Genomic DNA, 15,567 nt, shown 5'->3' with positions numbered 1-15,567 from the left:
AGCATATATCTTACTATAACACCATACAGTAAATTCACGGGTTCAAACAATTGTTAAGCACTTGCTATATGCCAGGCAATATGCTGCATGCGCAAGTATTTAGCTAAACCCAAAGTAAGCATCATAGTATGTTTTATGCATGCTAAGCATAAAAATAAAAATACATAACAAATAAAAACATCTGTTTAAGGAAATAAAATTATTATTCAACCTCAAATATACCTAGAAAGATGAGAATGCTGATATAGCTCAATTAAACCTCATCAGTTCCTCATAGTTCAAAAACCATTACAGTATCTGACAAATGGTCTTCAAACTACAGATACACAGGTACATTTTCATATTGTCTGTAACTCATACTGACCATAAAGTTGGCTTTTTTATATCTTATACTCTGAACCCAAGCCACGGAGAATACTTTACCATGCTATTTTCTATAAGGAAAAGAAACTTTTAAGTCTATTCTAAGTAGGAAACTCCATCATTTTGGCTTTCACATGGAACCACACAGGTATACGTATCCCAGCTATGAGCCATTCACACCCCTTCGGGTACTTCTCTGATAACCAAGGATTCTTTCACATCCTCTGAAAATGGTAGGGCCCTTTTTCATTGGACTTTTAAAAATTTGTGTTTGACCCAAAGACAGTCTCCATTACAAATGTTCTCATTTTCTGACAGATTTATGAAAACATTCCTATGAAGTAAAAAGAGAAAAGGTAATTTTGTTTCATTCAATACACTTGAGTTAATACCTACTCTAAAGATTTCAAGGTCTCTACCAACCAAGTTGACATTTGTCTCCTTGCTTTCTCACTTTAGAACTACTGACTACCTGGAAATTTCCGTTTTTATTTAATTCTACTATTTGTTGTTGGGTTGGTTTTGCTACTTGTTATTCTCCATCAATAAGTTATGTTTGATTTACCAAAAGAGGAGTGAAGGCCCGTTAGACCCAAGCATCTCCCATCATCTCTGAATTCCAAACACCTGAAGGCAGCCTCACATGGCCTGGGCACACACGAGCCGCCCTGACTGTAAGGTCTCCAGGGCTCTTCTGGGCCCCCCCTCTCATTCCACATCTCCTGGCTCCCTAAAACTCAGTGGGGAAGAAAATATCAACAACCCATCTTCAGTCTGGATTATCTCTTATCATGCTTTTTTTTTCTAAGAATTTAGGTTTCATATTAAACTGTTACCATTTCATGGTGTGGAAGTGTATTTACTCTACAAATCTTCTTGCCAAAACTGATAACTCAGATTCTTGTTCTCTCTGACCCTTGCCCGTTTCTTGGTTGTGTTTGTTTTAGGGCTTGGGAGGAGGGTGTAGTTAAGGGGGTATTTTTGGAATTTGTTATGAAAATGGAGTTACGTTTGAGGGGAGGGGTTATGCTTGTTTTTTGTTTTCTTTCTCTTGTTCTAAAATATATAAGATACTTATCTAAGAGACTCTTAGAATGGAAGCATGAAGCTGGAGGTCAGAATTCTGAAGGAGACTTTTCAGTATATCAATAAATGTTTCCTAAGTAAGAATAATATAAATTTTTAAGACCTTAGAAGTATTTTTTAAACTTGTAAGATTTCAAAAAATTATATCAGATAAAAATGGTCTCTTATAAAATCTATCTAGAAAATTTATTTTACAATATTGCCTTTGGGAAGCAACTGAGTTGTTTCATTTTTGAGCTTACTGCCTAGTACAGCATATAGGAAAAAGTGGCATTCCTAGCATTTACCTTGCTCAGATGTTTTTGGAATTAAATTTTTCAGTTAAGTTGAAAAGCATTACAGTCAAGAAATGATCTGCTTAGTGAAGCTTGATCAGTATCTCCTAGGTCAGCTCACGGAGAGCTGAGCTCTCGTTCAAGGAATCAAAACTAATTCAAACTGAATGATAATGGAGAAAAACCATATGTACTGTGGCCTCGTCCTAATTTCCCTCCTTGCACAGCCAGACTTCCCGCAATGGGTGACCCTGCCCCATAGCTTTATACCACTGATACTGTACCACAGAAGAAATACTCTGGTACTGCAATGAAAAATTTTACAGATAATAAAACATTTTGTTAGTTATTTAGCTGATGTTTTAAATCACTAGGATAATATACAAACCTCCTCCCCTTTTTTTACAGGGATTGAATTCAGGGCCTTCAAGCTAAGCTGCACACCCCAGTTCTTTTTTAAAATTTTGACACAAAGCCTCGCTAAGTTGTCAGGATGCCTAGACTGGGCTCAAACTTGTGATTTTCCTGCCTCTTCTTCCCAGACTGCTGAGAGTAAAGGCATATGCTATCATGGCCAGCTACAAAAACTCTTTAATGTTTTGTCCTTCAAATATTAAACACACCTCTCCCTTGAAAAACAAATCCTACTTATTGCATAATCAAAGCACCCTAGAAGAAACCACACCACCCAGTGGGAACACTGATAACTGATGTACTTTTAGAGGACATGAACTTCATCCTTCAAGATCTCTCACGGGAGAACTTTACCATGCAGGGAAAGAAAGGTATGGTTTGGAGACAACTGCATTTGACTTTAAGAATGAGCCCCATAGACATTTTCTCAGAATCTGTCCTAATCCCAAGAAAACATATGCCTCCCTCTGGACAGCTGCCTCCTCACTGTGGTCTGTTTCCTCCACAGCAGGCAGGCCAACAAGCCCTTCAAGAATACTTGCAAAGCAATGCCATAAACTCTGGCCTTCAGTGAGCTAGCCCTTCCATTACAGATTATTTTTGCTTTACATAAGAAGTTTCAAGATCACAGAAAAACTGGATACTATAGAAAAATAAAGTTAGAAACTGGTCAGATCAAATCAATTCAGATGAAGACTACAAAGGAGAAGGTGTTACAGAAAGAATACTACGGGCTACTTGCTTGCTCCGTAATGAGGTTGCCTCATGACCGTTACAAATTATAATCTGCAGCCACCGTATTTTAGAATTCTGTCCTAACACGACATCTTCCTATATTTTAGATTTCTGACTTAAAACTGGGGTATGTAGCCTTCTGAACTTTCTTAAGCTAAGTGGACACAACCAGCTCTCTAAAATAACAGCTACAGCCGGAGATTTAGCTCAGTGGTTCTGCCGCACAAGAACCCGAGTTCAATCCCTGGTACCAACAACAACAACAACAACCACAAAAACAAAACAAACAAACAAAAATAAAATAGCAGCAACAACAATGATGGCTAACATTAGTCACTTGCTATATCCCATCATTTTCCAGAGCAATAAGAACAGTGCCAGAGGGGTCCAGTTTAAGCAGACATAGAGTGTCTCCCAAAGCAGAAGTCCTGGGCAAGGCTGAAAACACAATGAGCATACTGTGTTTCACTAAGAGAACATAAACCAGGAGCCAGAGGGAGCCTGCTGTGAACATACATTTCTCCTGCTGTGGGAGGCAGGAGAAAACCACAGCTGTCCCACTGAGCTTGATAACTTGTGTAACTCTCCATTTTGAGGCCTCTTTCAAGGTTCAGAATTTAAGTACCTCTCAGGTTGACTTGGTCAATATTACTAAATTTTTTTCAGAAATAAAAAGTGAACTACACCTAATTATAAACTACATTATATTTTATTATAATACTCTATTTCATGCTCTTAAAAGATTGGTTTGATGTTACCTAAAAAGCTGCTTAAAATACAGATAGCTGGCCCTCACCCCCAGAGTTTCTGATTGAATAGGACATGGCCTAAGAATATACATTTCTATCAAGTTCCCCAGTAAACTAATGCTGCTAGTCCAGGAGCCATATACTGAAATCTACTAGTCTAAGATACTGCTACATTTTAGAGAACAGCTGCACACAAACTGACTGGTCCAATCCCTGGAAATGTCAGGATCCATACCCTAAAGCACTATCCATCTGATCAAGCAACCCCAAAGGGAGTTTAAATTCTCTTGTGAAAAAACTCCAAACCACATCATATCCTTTTTTTAAAATTAGTACCTGTTTGTAGTACATAATATTTACATACCTTTTAAAAGCATGCTATACAAAACTTCCCTAAACTCCTCACAAATCTTTATTACAACTTGCAAAGTCATGTATCGCAGGTAGCAGCACCTTAAGAACAAGTCTCTTTAATGACTTTATAATTAACCTGCTATAAGTGGAGTTACTCTTGAAGTTCCAAATTCAGATGCTTTCAGGGACCAAGAATTTGGAGTAGGCCATTTGGCAAAACAGAAAAGCATTCCCTATCCAAGAAACACTTAGCCCCAACCTACTTCTCCCATACAGAAAACTGGGCAGAATTATCAAATATGCAATATTTAAAAGCCCCAAGTCCAGAATTTCATGGAAATTCTCATAAGTCACAGATGTCAACTATGAATTTAAATTTTTGAAAACAGTATTCATGCCAAACAACATGTCTGTGAACTGAATGCAGGGCATTGGCAAGCAGTTTGCAGTATGTGGATGCCAGGATGCCACAGTGAGAGAAAGTCCTATTGGTTCTCTCAGTATGAACTGAGCAGTTTCTGTGTGTCAAACACTATAGGAGGACAGTCGCAGTCTCTAGCCTTATGGGTGCCAGCAATCTAATAAATCTGTGATGCAAAATACTGACGAAAGCTAACTACAAACAGAAGGGAGAAAAACTGCATAGGATGTATTCATACCACCAGCACCAAGAAAATGAACTTAAAGGTCAGGTGTGGTGGTGCACGCCTATAATCCCAACACTTGGGAAGCTGAGGCAGGAAGATCACTACCAGTTCACAGCCAGCTTGCACTATATAGTGAGAGTTCAAGGCCAGCCTGAATTGTATAGCAAGACCCTGTCTCAAAAAAAAAAAAAAAAAAGAATTTAATTACAGGCTCCATAATTGTTCCATTTAACCAGGTCAAAAATGGTGGATAAAAGATGAGAATTAGTATTGAAGATCTATCAACATAGCCAAACCTACAGAAACCCTCAGACCTATATTGCTTACCTGAAAGTCAAAGTTTTACCACTTTTATGAAAATTACAACAGCTGTATAAACCAAAGTAAAGTGACTGCTACCACAGACCAATAGAAACTAAAATGAGTGTTGACCTCCTGCAGACATTTTCTATCTTGGAAAGAAAAACCACGTGAAAGGTTGAATTCTAGTAGTATCATTCCTTATGAACAAGAAGCCACAGCAACTCAGAGAGTTAGATAAAAATGATGGCGTGCTACACATAACAAATAGCCCAGGCTATCCTCGGATTATGGTAACATACATAGATCATGCACTTGTTCAGCCTAGGTCAGGAGAACACAAACTAACCATTCAACAACAAAAGATGAAGGTCAAAACCAAAAAAAGTTAATGGTCAGTTTAAAGACACATGGATTTTAAGCAGTCTTTTGGTAAAGATGTTTGCCATGCTTAAAAATAAAATCTTGTCAATTTGGTAGGACACAGTGTTCAACTAAGCTGAATGAATCAGTCTGAGCTAAGGAAGACATTAGTGTGGTCAGGATAATATGCTCTTTAATAAGAAATAAAGCCCATGCATTTCTCTAAACAAGCAAGCTCTGCCATTGATAGTCAGATTACATAGATCACAGCACAGGGACCACGGTGACCAAGGCTTACAGGTGACTAGGCTAGCCCAGTAATAGCCGCAGCAATCAGCATCTCCATAGCAATCAGTGGTCATCTCGCTGCAAAAGCAATAAAATGAACAGGTCTTTCTGTGAGCACCCATAACCTCTGCATGTTTTACCTCCAACTTTCTCAGGAAAGGGATATTCTTGAAAATTTTCTTTAGCTGCACAAAACAAAATAGGATTTACGTTTTTTATTGGAAGCTAAGATAAAGTCAGTTGAGTAGTTCCTTTAAAAAGAAAAAGATGTCTCTATGCAGTCTATTTTGTTTCAAACCCAATATATGAATGAAATGGCACATTTGATTAAAGGGATAATCAAGATGTCAGAGAAAAGTTGCTCATAAAGAATATTTGATGTGAGTTGATTATGTATTTGAGGCAGATGGGGATTCTGGGCTCTTCTGTCCTGAGGAGTCCTGAATGGGTGCAACAGCCTTGGGGTTTGCAAACTCTCTACCTGCTCGCTCCAGGTAAGACACTGCTTTAGTGCCCCAGTACCTCTTTAAACTACATTAACTATCACCAGAGTGGAGCTTGCTTTTCTTTCCCTGAACCGCATGAATCTGAAACAGAAGAGAACTGCATGAAGAAAGCTCAATATGTTCCGGTAGTTATACAGAGACAGTGGTCTAATCATTATATCAAAAGAGTTTGGTGTACAGCCACTGGAGATGGTAGCAGGTGCCTGGTTTCCAGGATAGAATTACTGCACTGATTCATTCAGCAATAAAGACACTCCCAGATCCCTGTCATCTGCCAAGTACTTCTGGGCTTCAATACAATCCTTTGTTGCATGATGCCCACTCCTCTCTCCATTTTACCTGGAAAGGACTCCAGGGAATGTTTTATAAATTTAAAATTACATTTCTGTGAATATTCTTTAAATCCCTTTTTAAATAGTGCTCAAGATTACTGTAATTGCTCTGTAGATTTATAATAGCAAGTATTTAAGAAAACATACTGTCCTAGAAACTGTCCCCCTTTTTCAGAGGTTTATGTTCCTCTGAAGAAGAAATGAAGAATTAAAACTATATCAACCATTTTAGGAAAAGCCAGTTCAACTGTATTATGTCTACAAAACATTCCGAATATCATTTTAACTAATTAAATCTGAAGAAAGTATTGTTTACTAAATTATTGCAACTCTGTCTTTTGCTAGTACAGCCTTCTCTTTTGAAGATTCTGGTCCACTGTTTTTAGCATTGTCTGTGCCAATGATTCTTTTCAGAATTTGATAAAAAGCTATGGATCAATCCTCCCAGAAGGAAAATGTTAATACACACAAAACTGTACATGTAATTGCAGGGTTTATGAAATACCAGATTAATAATTCCTTCTCTCATCAAGAAATCATTGATTTTTCTGCATTTTTTCATGTGTAAATACCGAACAATTTCTCTAGTGTGAGAAACTGAAAGTGTAAGTAAGGACTAAAAGGTTTAATAGATAATGTGAAATAGGAAGAAAAGGTGCAAGGGGGAAGGGGAAGTGGGAGGGGTAGGGGAAAAGAAAGAAAGGAATGGAATTAATATGAGAAAAAGAAAAAATGGAAACAAAGTCTTTGTAGATAGGGAGGGGTGAAGGGTGAAGGGAGGGCAGGGGAATGGGGAAAAATAAGAACCAAGATGGATTATGTAAAGGTGCAAATTTCAAATGATGAGTGTCATTGTACTGTATACCTTAAATGTACCAATAAAATTAATTTTAAAAAGAAATCATTGATGATGTTTTGCATTAAATAACACCCAGTTTAGCAAACTGTTCTCACTTTAATAAATCTTCCCTCTTTTGTTTGCTTCGTTCATCATAGTAACTACTGCGTAGAAATAGCAATCTGCAACCTATGGTTGCATAACTCTTGGAACTAGCAACTTTTCAAATACAGTTTAAAATAAATAGTAAATTTTTTGTTGGTGACAGTGTTTTCTGGTTTTGGATTTTTCATCTGTGCAGATGTTTGATGGATAATTTTCCATTCTAATCTACATAATTAAAACTCGGGCCACTGGGAATAGAAGGCACATGGACACACACTACAGTAACACAAAATCACCATTTCAAACCTTCAACTTGAAAAATACCTTTTGACATTTATGAAATGAGAAATTTAGGTTTGACACAGAATTCACAGCACAATATTGCCTATCTACATAAGGCACTGGATATGGGAGAAAATCATAAAACCTTTATTGGAAGGAAAAAAAATTTCCAAACTAGAAAATAACAGATAGCTGAAGAAAATTAAGATGCCACACAAGAGAAAAATCCAAAGATGAAGTTACTGGTTAAAACAATGCCAAATTTTTCAAAGTAGTAAAGGAGTTTGAGGACCAAGCAAATACCCCTAGCTGCTGTGTTTAAGATGTGGCTAGAGCAGACTTGGTAGAGTAGAGAAGACAGAAGTTGGATAGCAAAGGACTAAGAAATCAGTGCACAGTGAGGAAGCGAACCTGCTGAGAGGAAGCTATTGTTCTGAAACTTCTGAAGGCTGAAGGATAAAAAGGGACCTGCAAGTCAAAGGAATTATGGTAAGGTCCACAGGCGTTTCTGTGTAGTTGGTGGCCCTGTGCTAGGCACGGGGGACACAAAGATCCAAGGGATGCCCTCATCCTCTCAGAACTCACAGTCTAGTAAGAAAGGTAAATAGGTAAATAGGTTCAAATAGGTAATTGTAATTCATGAACAAGAGAGGTCTGCACAGAGCTGTACTGGAAAACAAGAGAGGTGACCTCTAGCCAAGTTCAGAAGGGCAAGGAGGTGCTTCCTCAAGGGTGATGCCTAAAAAAGGTCTTAAAGGAGTATTCAAGCCAGAGGAAAGGAGCTTTCCACTCTGATAAGGCCTCATACATAAATACGGAGAACACCTGGTATATTGGTACGGGCTGAATGCAAGGCTGGGAGTGGCAAGAGTACCGGAGTGCCCAGTAAATTAGTACACGAAATCATCTGCTGGGAAGGTGGCAAGGTGCCTAACCAAAGTGACTGACCAAGGGCACAGGCAGGGGACATCTGCAGGGCACCAACAGACTGAGAGGATGGAGAAACTTAGGGTAGGGACTGAGTGAGAGACAGAATGAATGGCATGGAACAAGGGTGTATTCCTAGCGGAAGAGCCCAGAACCTGGGTGCCTGGAAGCAAAGAAGCCAGAGGGGCGGTAACAGTCCTGGGAGGAAGAGGCAGGAAAGCTTATACACAAGGTGGGGACAGCAAGCAGAGGAAGACCATAAATCCAAGGCTATGCTTACCACAAAGGCAGGGGAAAGAATGCAAACGATGTAGTCAAGAGAAGTGGAGCCCTGATTTCACCTTGCCAGCGCTGGACAAGCCACATCCCTCTCCTGGACCTCCTTTTCTGGTTTTGACTAAATAGTCATTTAAACACCTAAAGTTATATCAGCCAGCTTTCCCATATGGAAAGGATAGTTTTAAAGCTGAGAAGAGGGTATTCATAAATTTCATGTAAGAACTGTCTTTATTGTATTTCCTGCCAGAATTCACAAATGTTATATTAGTAACTTTCTTGGGTATAGGACCTTAATCTTAATCTAATTTACTAAGCTCTTTCACATACATTTTCTAATGTAATCCTAACCACCATCCTGTGAGGGCTCTAGAATCCCCATTTTATAAATGAAAAAAACTGTGATTCTACAAGGCTAAACCAATTTCAACTCTCGATTGGTAAAATAAATCTTTTTCTCTTAATACAGAGATTCTATTTGGCATAGTTTACTGAGATACCCAAGACTTAATTAACATTTGGGTTCTGAAAAGTCAATCCCTCAGAAAGTAAGGAGTGTCCGCTAATTGTACTAAAGCTAAAAATGTCATTCCAGGCATCCAGCTGATTACCTGTTTACTGAAATGAACCAAAGGATCTGTCTGGACTTTAATAAACCTTCATAACATTAAAAGCTTTGTAAGTGAAAGCAAATCAAAATAAAAATATAAATACCCAAATGGTTCAGTATAGAATACTGCATGTTAGGGAAAAAAATCTTAATTCAATCCATCTCCTCTTGTCCAACTGCATAAGCATAACACTGAGTCATATCAAAGTGATTTTATTTTCCTAATAATGGGTTCTTTCTCTTTAGTAACTCCAGAAAGTACTTAGGTACCAAGCTGTTAATTATAATACCTGGTTCATACCAACTCTATACTAACCTGGCCAATCAAGAACCCAAAGAAATTCCTAGGTCTTTAGAAGCAAAACATGAATTTCAATTATTTATTAATTCTCCTTTCCTTGTTAGTAAAGCCACGGAAAGTTCATTTTATATAAAAAGAATATTTCTTACTTCTCTGATGGTTATAAAAATCTCAACTTATTTTATTTTCTAAATACAGATAGCCCCTCCTCTGAAAAATAGATGTTTTAAAAGAAGTTGCAAATATATTTTCAAGTCAGACAATATTTTATAAATTAATTACTAGAAGAATCTAGTACAATAGATTTTATGTAAGTTAACTATTAAACAGGCCTGTCTTTGGTATCATTACATGGCCATTTAGAACTTTGAGATGAATGGCAAAAATCTGTAAATTCATAAATATAACATATTCTACAGGAAATTCTCTACTAGGCTGTCTTTCATACATAAGTTCAATTTAAAAAACAAAAAAGGACAATCACTGAGTTAATGCATATAAGATGCTGTACTATGTAATAGCAACATTTCACCTAGCAGAAAGAATAAAACACCTCAGCATTATAATTTTATTGTTAAGAGCATGTTGTGTAGTAGCCTCTTCCAAAATGAAATACTTAAGATGTTCATTTAATACATGGAAGAAAGAGATAAGCATTGCTTTCTATGTAAGTTTACCAAAACTAGGAACAGAAACGTCACTTTTATTCATATGTTTAGAATTTAAGAAGAAAACAGCTACATGCCAAAATACACACGGAAGTATAGAAAATGAAACCAGATCTCATGTTAAATCAAAATTATATGTGGATTCTGAGTGTGTGAACAGAACTCTGTCATCTCAGGTAAAGTCTGTGCTCAACTGCTGCTACTAGTTCATCAATCTTACTTGGCTATTAACTCTACAGTGATGGCATTGAAAAAATACACAAAAATTTCAATCTTGAACAGACATAACAGTTTCACTCGACTCCAACCATGATGAGTCCCTTCATCACTTGTTAACAATGTCTACAAGCAGATCTGAAGGATTCAGAAAAATTATCCTAGAAGGGAATTCAATAGAGACTCATTAACAACAACCTAAAAGGATTTATGCTTTCTTTCTTAGATCATTATTGCAATGAGTTCATTCAGCTCATACTGCAATTCCTCCTGAAAAATGAAAGAGGTTAACACGTCCTCTGTGGTACAATTAGGAGGATCAATTTCAACTTATAGGTGCACTACTCACATAAACGTCCAAAGAAGAAAATTACCTGACTAAAATGGTTTGTATGCAGTAATCCTACTGTGCAAATTTCCTGGTTCAAGTGTTTTAATACCAAAATAAAAACACCATTACAATACTCACTTTTAGTTTCTTGTTTAGTTTACAGCAGTATCTGTACACCATTGCCAAGTTCAGAGGTCCAAAATCTGCATAGAAACTGAGATATTTTTGTAAAAAAAACAGTATTTAGTACGATTTTCAGTGAAATTCATGCTCATTTTAATTTTGTTAAATTTTTGATCAATTTCAATGATGCTTCAGGAATAAAGATCATTATGTAATGCAAGTAAGTAATGGTTTCACCCTAATCATGTCCTTCAATTATTCTAACCAGTCTTTTAGGGATGTAGTTGGGCAGTTTTGAATTTCATCTCTTTTTATCTCCTTGCCATGCCATTTAAGTAAAAGAACTGAACAGCAGGCAAGGAAATAACCAACATGAATATAACATGTACATGGCCTCTACACCCTGCTTTTATTTCTTCATTACCTGTCTTGTCATAAAGCTCATGTACCCTGGTTTTCAATTCCAATCATTCCATTCAAATGCTCTCAGTTCTCAAGTATCTTAAATCCACTCATCTTTTTTCAGTTTTCATCCTCCTTGAACTGTCTGTATTATAAGACACATTGGCCCCCCTCCCTCTCTCCACCCCCTTAGCCCTCCAGGATATGATCTTCAATCTACAGATCTTCTCTTTTATCCATCATCATGAATGAACTGGCAACCCAACAAAAAAGAAATGTCTCTTCCACTTGAAATCCTGCATCCATCTTCTCCATCTTCCAATCCTCAAATGTTCCCAGGACCTATCATCTACAGCCTTCCCATCCCCCGGCACTTGAGCTATATAAACCCATCTTTCCTTCAAAACAGCCTCTAGACTAAAATACATTTTGCTTCTCCCAGTCACTCAAACACAGCAGAGCAAAAAACAAGTATTAATTTAATCATGTTATATCAAATAAGCTACTACTCTAACATCTCTTCCCTTTCTGTTCCCATCTTAGCAACTGAAGTCCAGAGCCTCTTCATTTTAAGCCTGCACTCTTGAAATTCTGTCTCCCTTTCCAGTCATCCTCATTCCACAGAGATCACTCTTCATAAAACCTCCCATCTCACCTATCCTCCCACTGTTCAAAACTCCTGAGCACTCCTTGCTGCCTTGATAAATCCTTGGCCCAGGAATCAAAGCCTCACACAATGTGCCCCTGGCTTCCAGGCAGGCCTGATCTCCTGACACCTGGGTGTTCAGCTTTTTCACTTGTCTGGGCCACACTGAGCAAAGAGGAGTTGCCTTGGGCCACATATAAAATATGTCATATAATTAATGTATAGAAGTAATAAAACTTCCTGTTTATGCTTTTGATTATAACATTAAAATGAAAAAACACTAAGCCCCAGTTTAATAATTAAGTAAGAAAAGGTACATATCTGCTTAAAAACAATCAACACTTGTCTTCATAGGGATACATAAGTAGGTTGAAATACATTTACATAGGCTTATGTAGGTAGGCTGAAATATTATTATTGGTAATCACTGCATTTTACTCTCCAAGTCATACGAGCACAGGTAACGTCTGATATGTGCAGATTCTGATTCAGCTGGCTGTGTGAGGTAAGGCTGGCACTGCACTGTGCCCTCCCCCACACCGTTGTCACCTACACACTCTGCACTCAAGCACCATGCAATCCAGTCACGAGCACTATAGCTAAAAATCACAAAATAATCTCAATAGTTTGCAATCTTGTGAGGTCACATTACTAGCTCTCCAGGGTTGAGGGTGGGACCTGCCGGCATTAATAGGCTCTGTATGGAACATTTATTCCAACAAACATACTCCTTATTTCCAAATGCTCTCTCTCTATATTCTTTTTTTGGAGCATTATAGATTTTATTTTAAGAAAATAGTATGCTTTTAACATTTCACTGGAGCAAGTCTGTCCACACTGTCCACGCTGGTCCCCTTTTCTCTTCTGCCGTCCTCCAGACTCCTCCCAATCCGGCTCACATATGACCTTCCCCACAAAGTCTTTCCAGTCTCCCTTAGGAAACACTAATTACCCTCTCCTCAAAGTCTTCAAAACTTAAAATGTATTCAAAAGTCATATACATATAAATTAGATGACGTGATGTGCCAATGGACAATACTGATAAAGATGAAAAGATAGGAACAAAAATAACTAAAATCACTAAAGAAATTCCCAAATGTCAAGAAAGAAGTATAAATAAAATGTTTGAAGATAGTATTTTTTCCCTTCAAGGGACCAATTCTTTTTCCCAATAGGGAAATTAGACCTAGGGAAACATTATCCTCTTAGGATCAAAAACATGCTTATTTCCAAAAAGCCAGTATGGGAGTTAAAGCGGGGACAACAGAAAGATCGGAGAGGATCTACTCGCCACCCTCCTTAACTGTCCCTGGGAAAGACAGACTGCTATAAGAGCAGGTTGCTTCCAAAAATAACTGTGATAGGGCCGGGATTTAGCTCAGTGGTTCTACTGCCTGCCTCGAAAGCTCAAAGTCCTGAGTTCGATCCCTGGTACCAAAAAACAAACAAACAAACAAACAAAAATAACTGTGATGAAGACACTAAAGTCTTAAGCAGTTGTAACTCAGGAAACTTCCCACCCCAGAATATCTTGAAGCTGGATGGGCCAGCCCTCATAGTCCACAAAAAGATGGATAGGCTTCAAGTCACACTAGGAAAATCAGTCAAAAACTTTCCACAACCATGAGCAATTTAGAGCAAGTCTTCAGAAGCCAGAACTGTCCCAAAAAAATATAACGTCAAAAAGCTATCTTCTGAGGTCATTTGATACATCCCTGCTTTATCATGTTTATAAGAATGTTTATATATTTATAATAATAGTCATTTTTTTCCCTAACTAAATACATTTCTGATAATGTCAAGGTCATTAAAAAATAGTCACAGTTCCCCACACTATACTTCATTATCACTAACTTTGATATTAAAAAATGCCACAAATAGGGGCCAGGGATTTAGATCAGTGGTTTCGCCGCCTGCTGCACAAGCGCAAGGACCCGAATTCGATCCCCGGTACCAAAAAAAAAAAATGCCACAAATAAAGAAAACACCTTCCAATAACGTGTTTCTTTGTAAGAATCGTCCCCCCCTCAAAAAACGAATCTTCCCTAGAAACAGGGAAAAATAAAACACATTTATAATAAAGACTATTAGCTAGAGGGAAATATTAAAATTTTTAAGTCAATTAATAATCGATGTAAATAAGTCAAATATGCTAGTTAGAGTATAAAATGTGTATTTGGGAAACTTACAACAAAGGCAGGACGATGAAATAGGCTCAATGTAGGAGAGGATAAATGGAACGTCGTCAACCCAGGGACAGTGAAAAGGGAAAAGAAATAGCAGAGATAAAGTCCCTTAGTGATTCTATAAAGAAATCTGAGGGCAGAGTGGGCTCCTTTAACTTGACCTTCACAAGAGTGGGCAATGTCTCCTCCATTTAGCAATTCCAGGGAAAAGGCCTCCACAGCCACAGCCAAGCAAGGACCCCCGCTTTGCCTTGGTGGAGAAGTGTAATCTGGTCTGATTTGGGGAGGGAAAAACCTGGATATATTATTTTATTATCTCATGATACCCTGATTTCCAAATGAATGAATGAATGAACAAATGAGTTTCTCTGTGTATAAATTTCCTGTAACAAATTTATTAAAAAATTATGAGTCAACAATTATAATGAAACATATGAAGCATCAACAATCAATCTGTCTTGGGCTGGGGATTTAGCTCAGTGGTGCTACCGCCTGCCTCGAAAGTGCAAGGTCCTGAGTTCGATCCCCATACCAAAAACAAAACAAAGAATCAATCTGTCTTTAGCATTAATAGCTAAAATCAAATTCTTCCCTGTTTTGACAGGGAAGAAATTTTAAAACTTGGAGCAAGTAGAAGGAGTGGGAAGCAAAGAAGGTCATCTCATTACAGGAGGAAATATAGGAGGAAAGAGTAGCCCAAGGATCAGGCACACTTGGGGTCACCCACCCCCCACAAGTGTTGGTCCTACAGAAGTGTAAATGGCGGATGCTAAGCCTAAAGGTTTTCTTTTCTACCTAGCATGTCCAGCCCTCTCATAAGATGTAGGAAGTTTATGGTCTATCATTATTTTGTCTTTGGTTTTTTTTTTAAAGCTGTAATTCTGTTGAGGCCATTCCCAGAGGGATCACAGAAGTACTGTTCTACCTTATTCTATGTATTAGAAGTTGTATGTGAAAATTTTCAACCCCTCTGCAAAAAGAGAAGTAACATTACCCACACATTCAACACAGTCTATAGCCACCTATTCTGCGCAAGATACTACAAGTTAACCTGTTAATCCAAGAATGCTTTTTATTTTTTAAAAACTGCTTTAAAAATAGGATGAAAAAATTCTATGGGATTATTATAAAGTATCCCAATTCTCTAATTTTTTACCAGCACTGCTGATATGTTTTGTCTATTCATTTACTCACTCAATACGTACTGAAAGCCAGTCCCTACTCACAAGGAGATCACTATCTAC

General features: G+C 37.7%; 1 protein-coding gene across 6 annotated transcripts in view; it reads right to left on the bottom strand.

Moving 5' to 3' along the window:
* Cdc14a (cell division cycle 14A) overlaps positions 1-15,567 on the bottom strand; it is a 207,385-nt gene that overhangs the window by 141,336 nt on the left and 50,482 nt on the right. For 5 of the 6 annotated variants that reach the window (XM_087213192.1, XM_087213194.1, XM_021247837.2 and 2 more), the window contains exon 3: positions 11,105-11,180. In XM_087213192.1, the coding sequence (XP_087069318.1) occupies positions 11,105-11,180 (76 nt within the window). Of the gene's footprint in view, positions 1-5,714; positions 5,760-11,104; positions 11,181-15,567 lie in introns of all 6 variants that reach the window. The other variant, XM_087213193.1, reaches the window with a different exon arrangement.

Source organism: Heterocephalus glaber, unplaced genomic scaffold (assembly GCF_053883595.1).
Source record: "Heterocephalus glaber isolate CG9 unplaced genomic scaffold, H.glaber_assembly_v1.0 deba00001442, whole genome shotgun sequence".
NCBI lineage: Eukaryota > Metazoa > Chordata > Mammalia > Rodentia > Bathyergidae > Heterocephalus > Heterocephalus glaber.
This window is presented reverse-complemented; position numbering and strand designations above follow the sequence as displayed.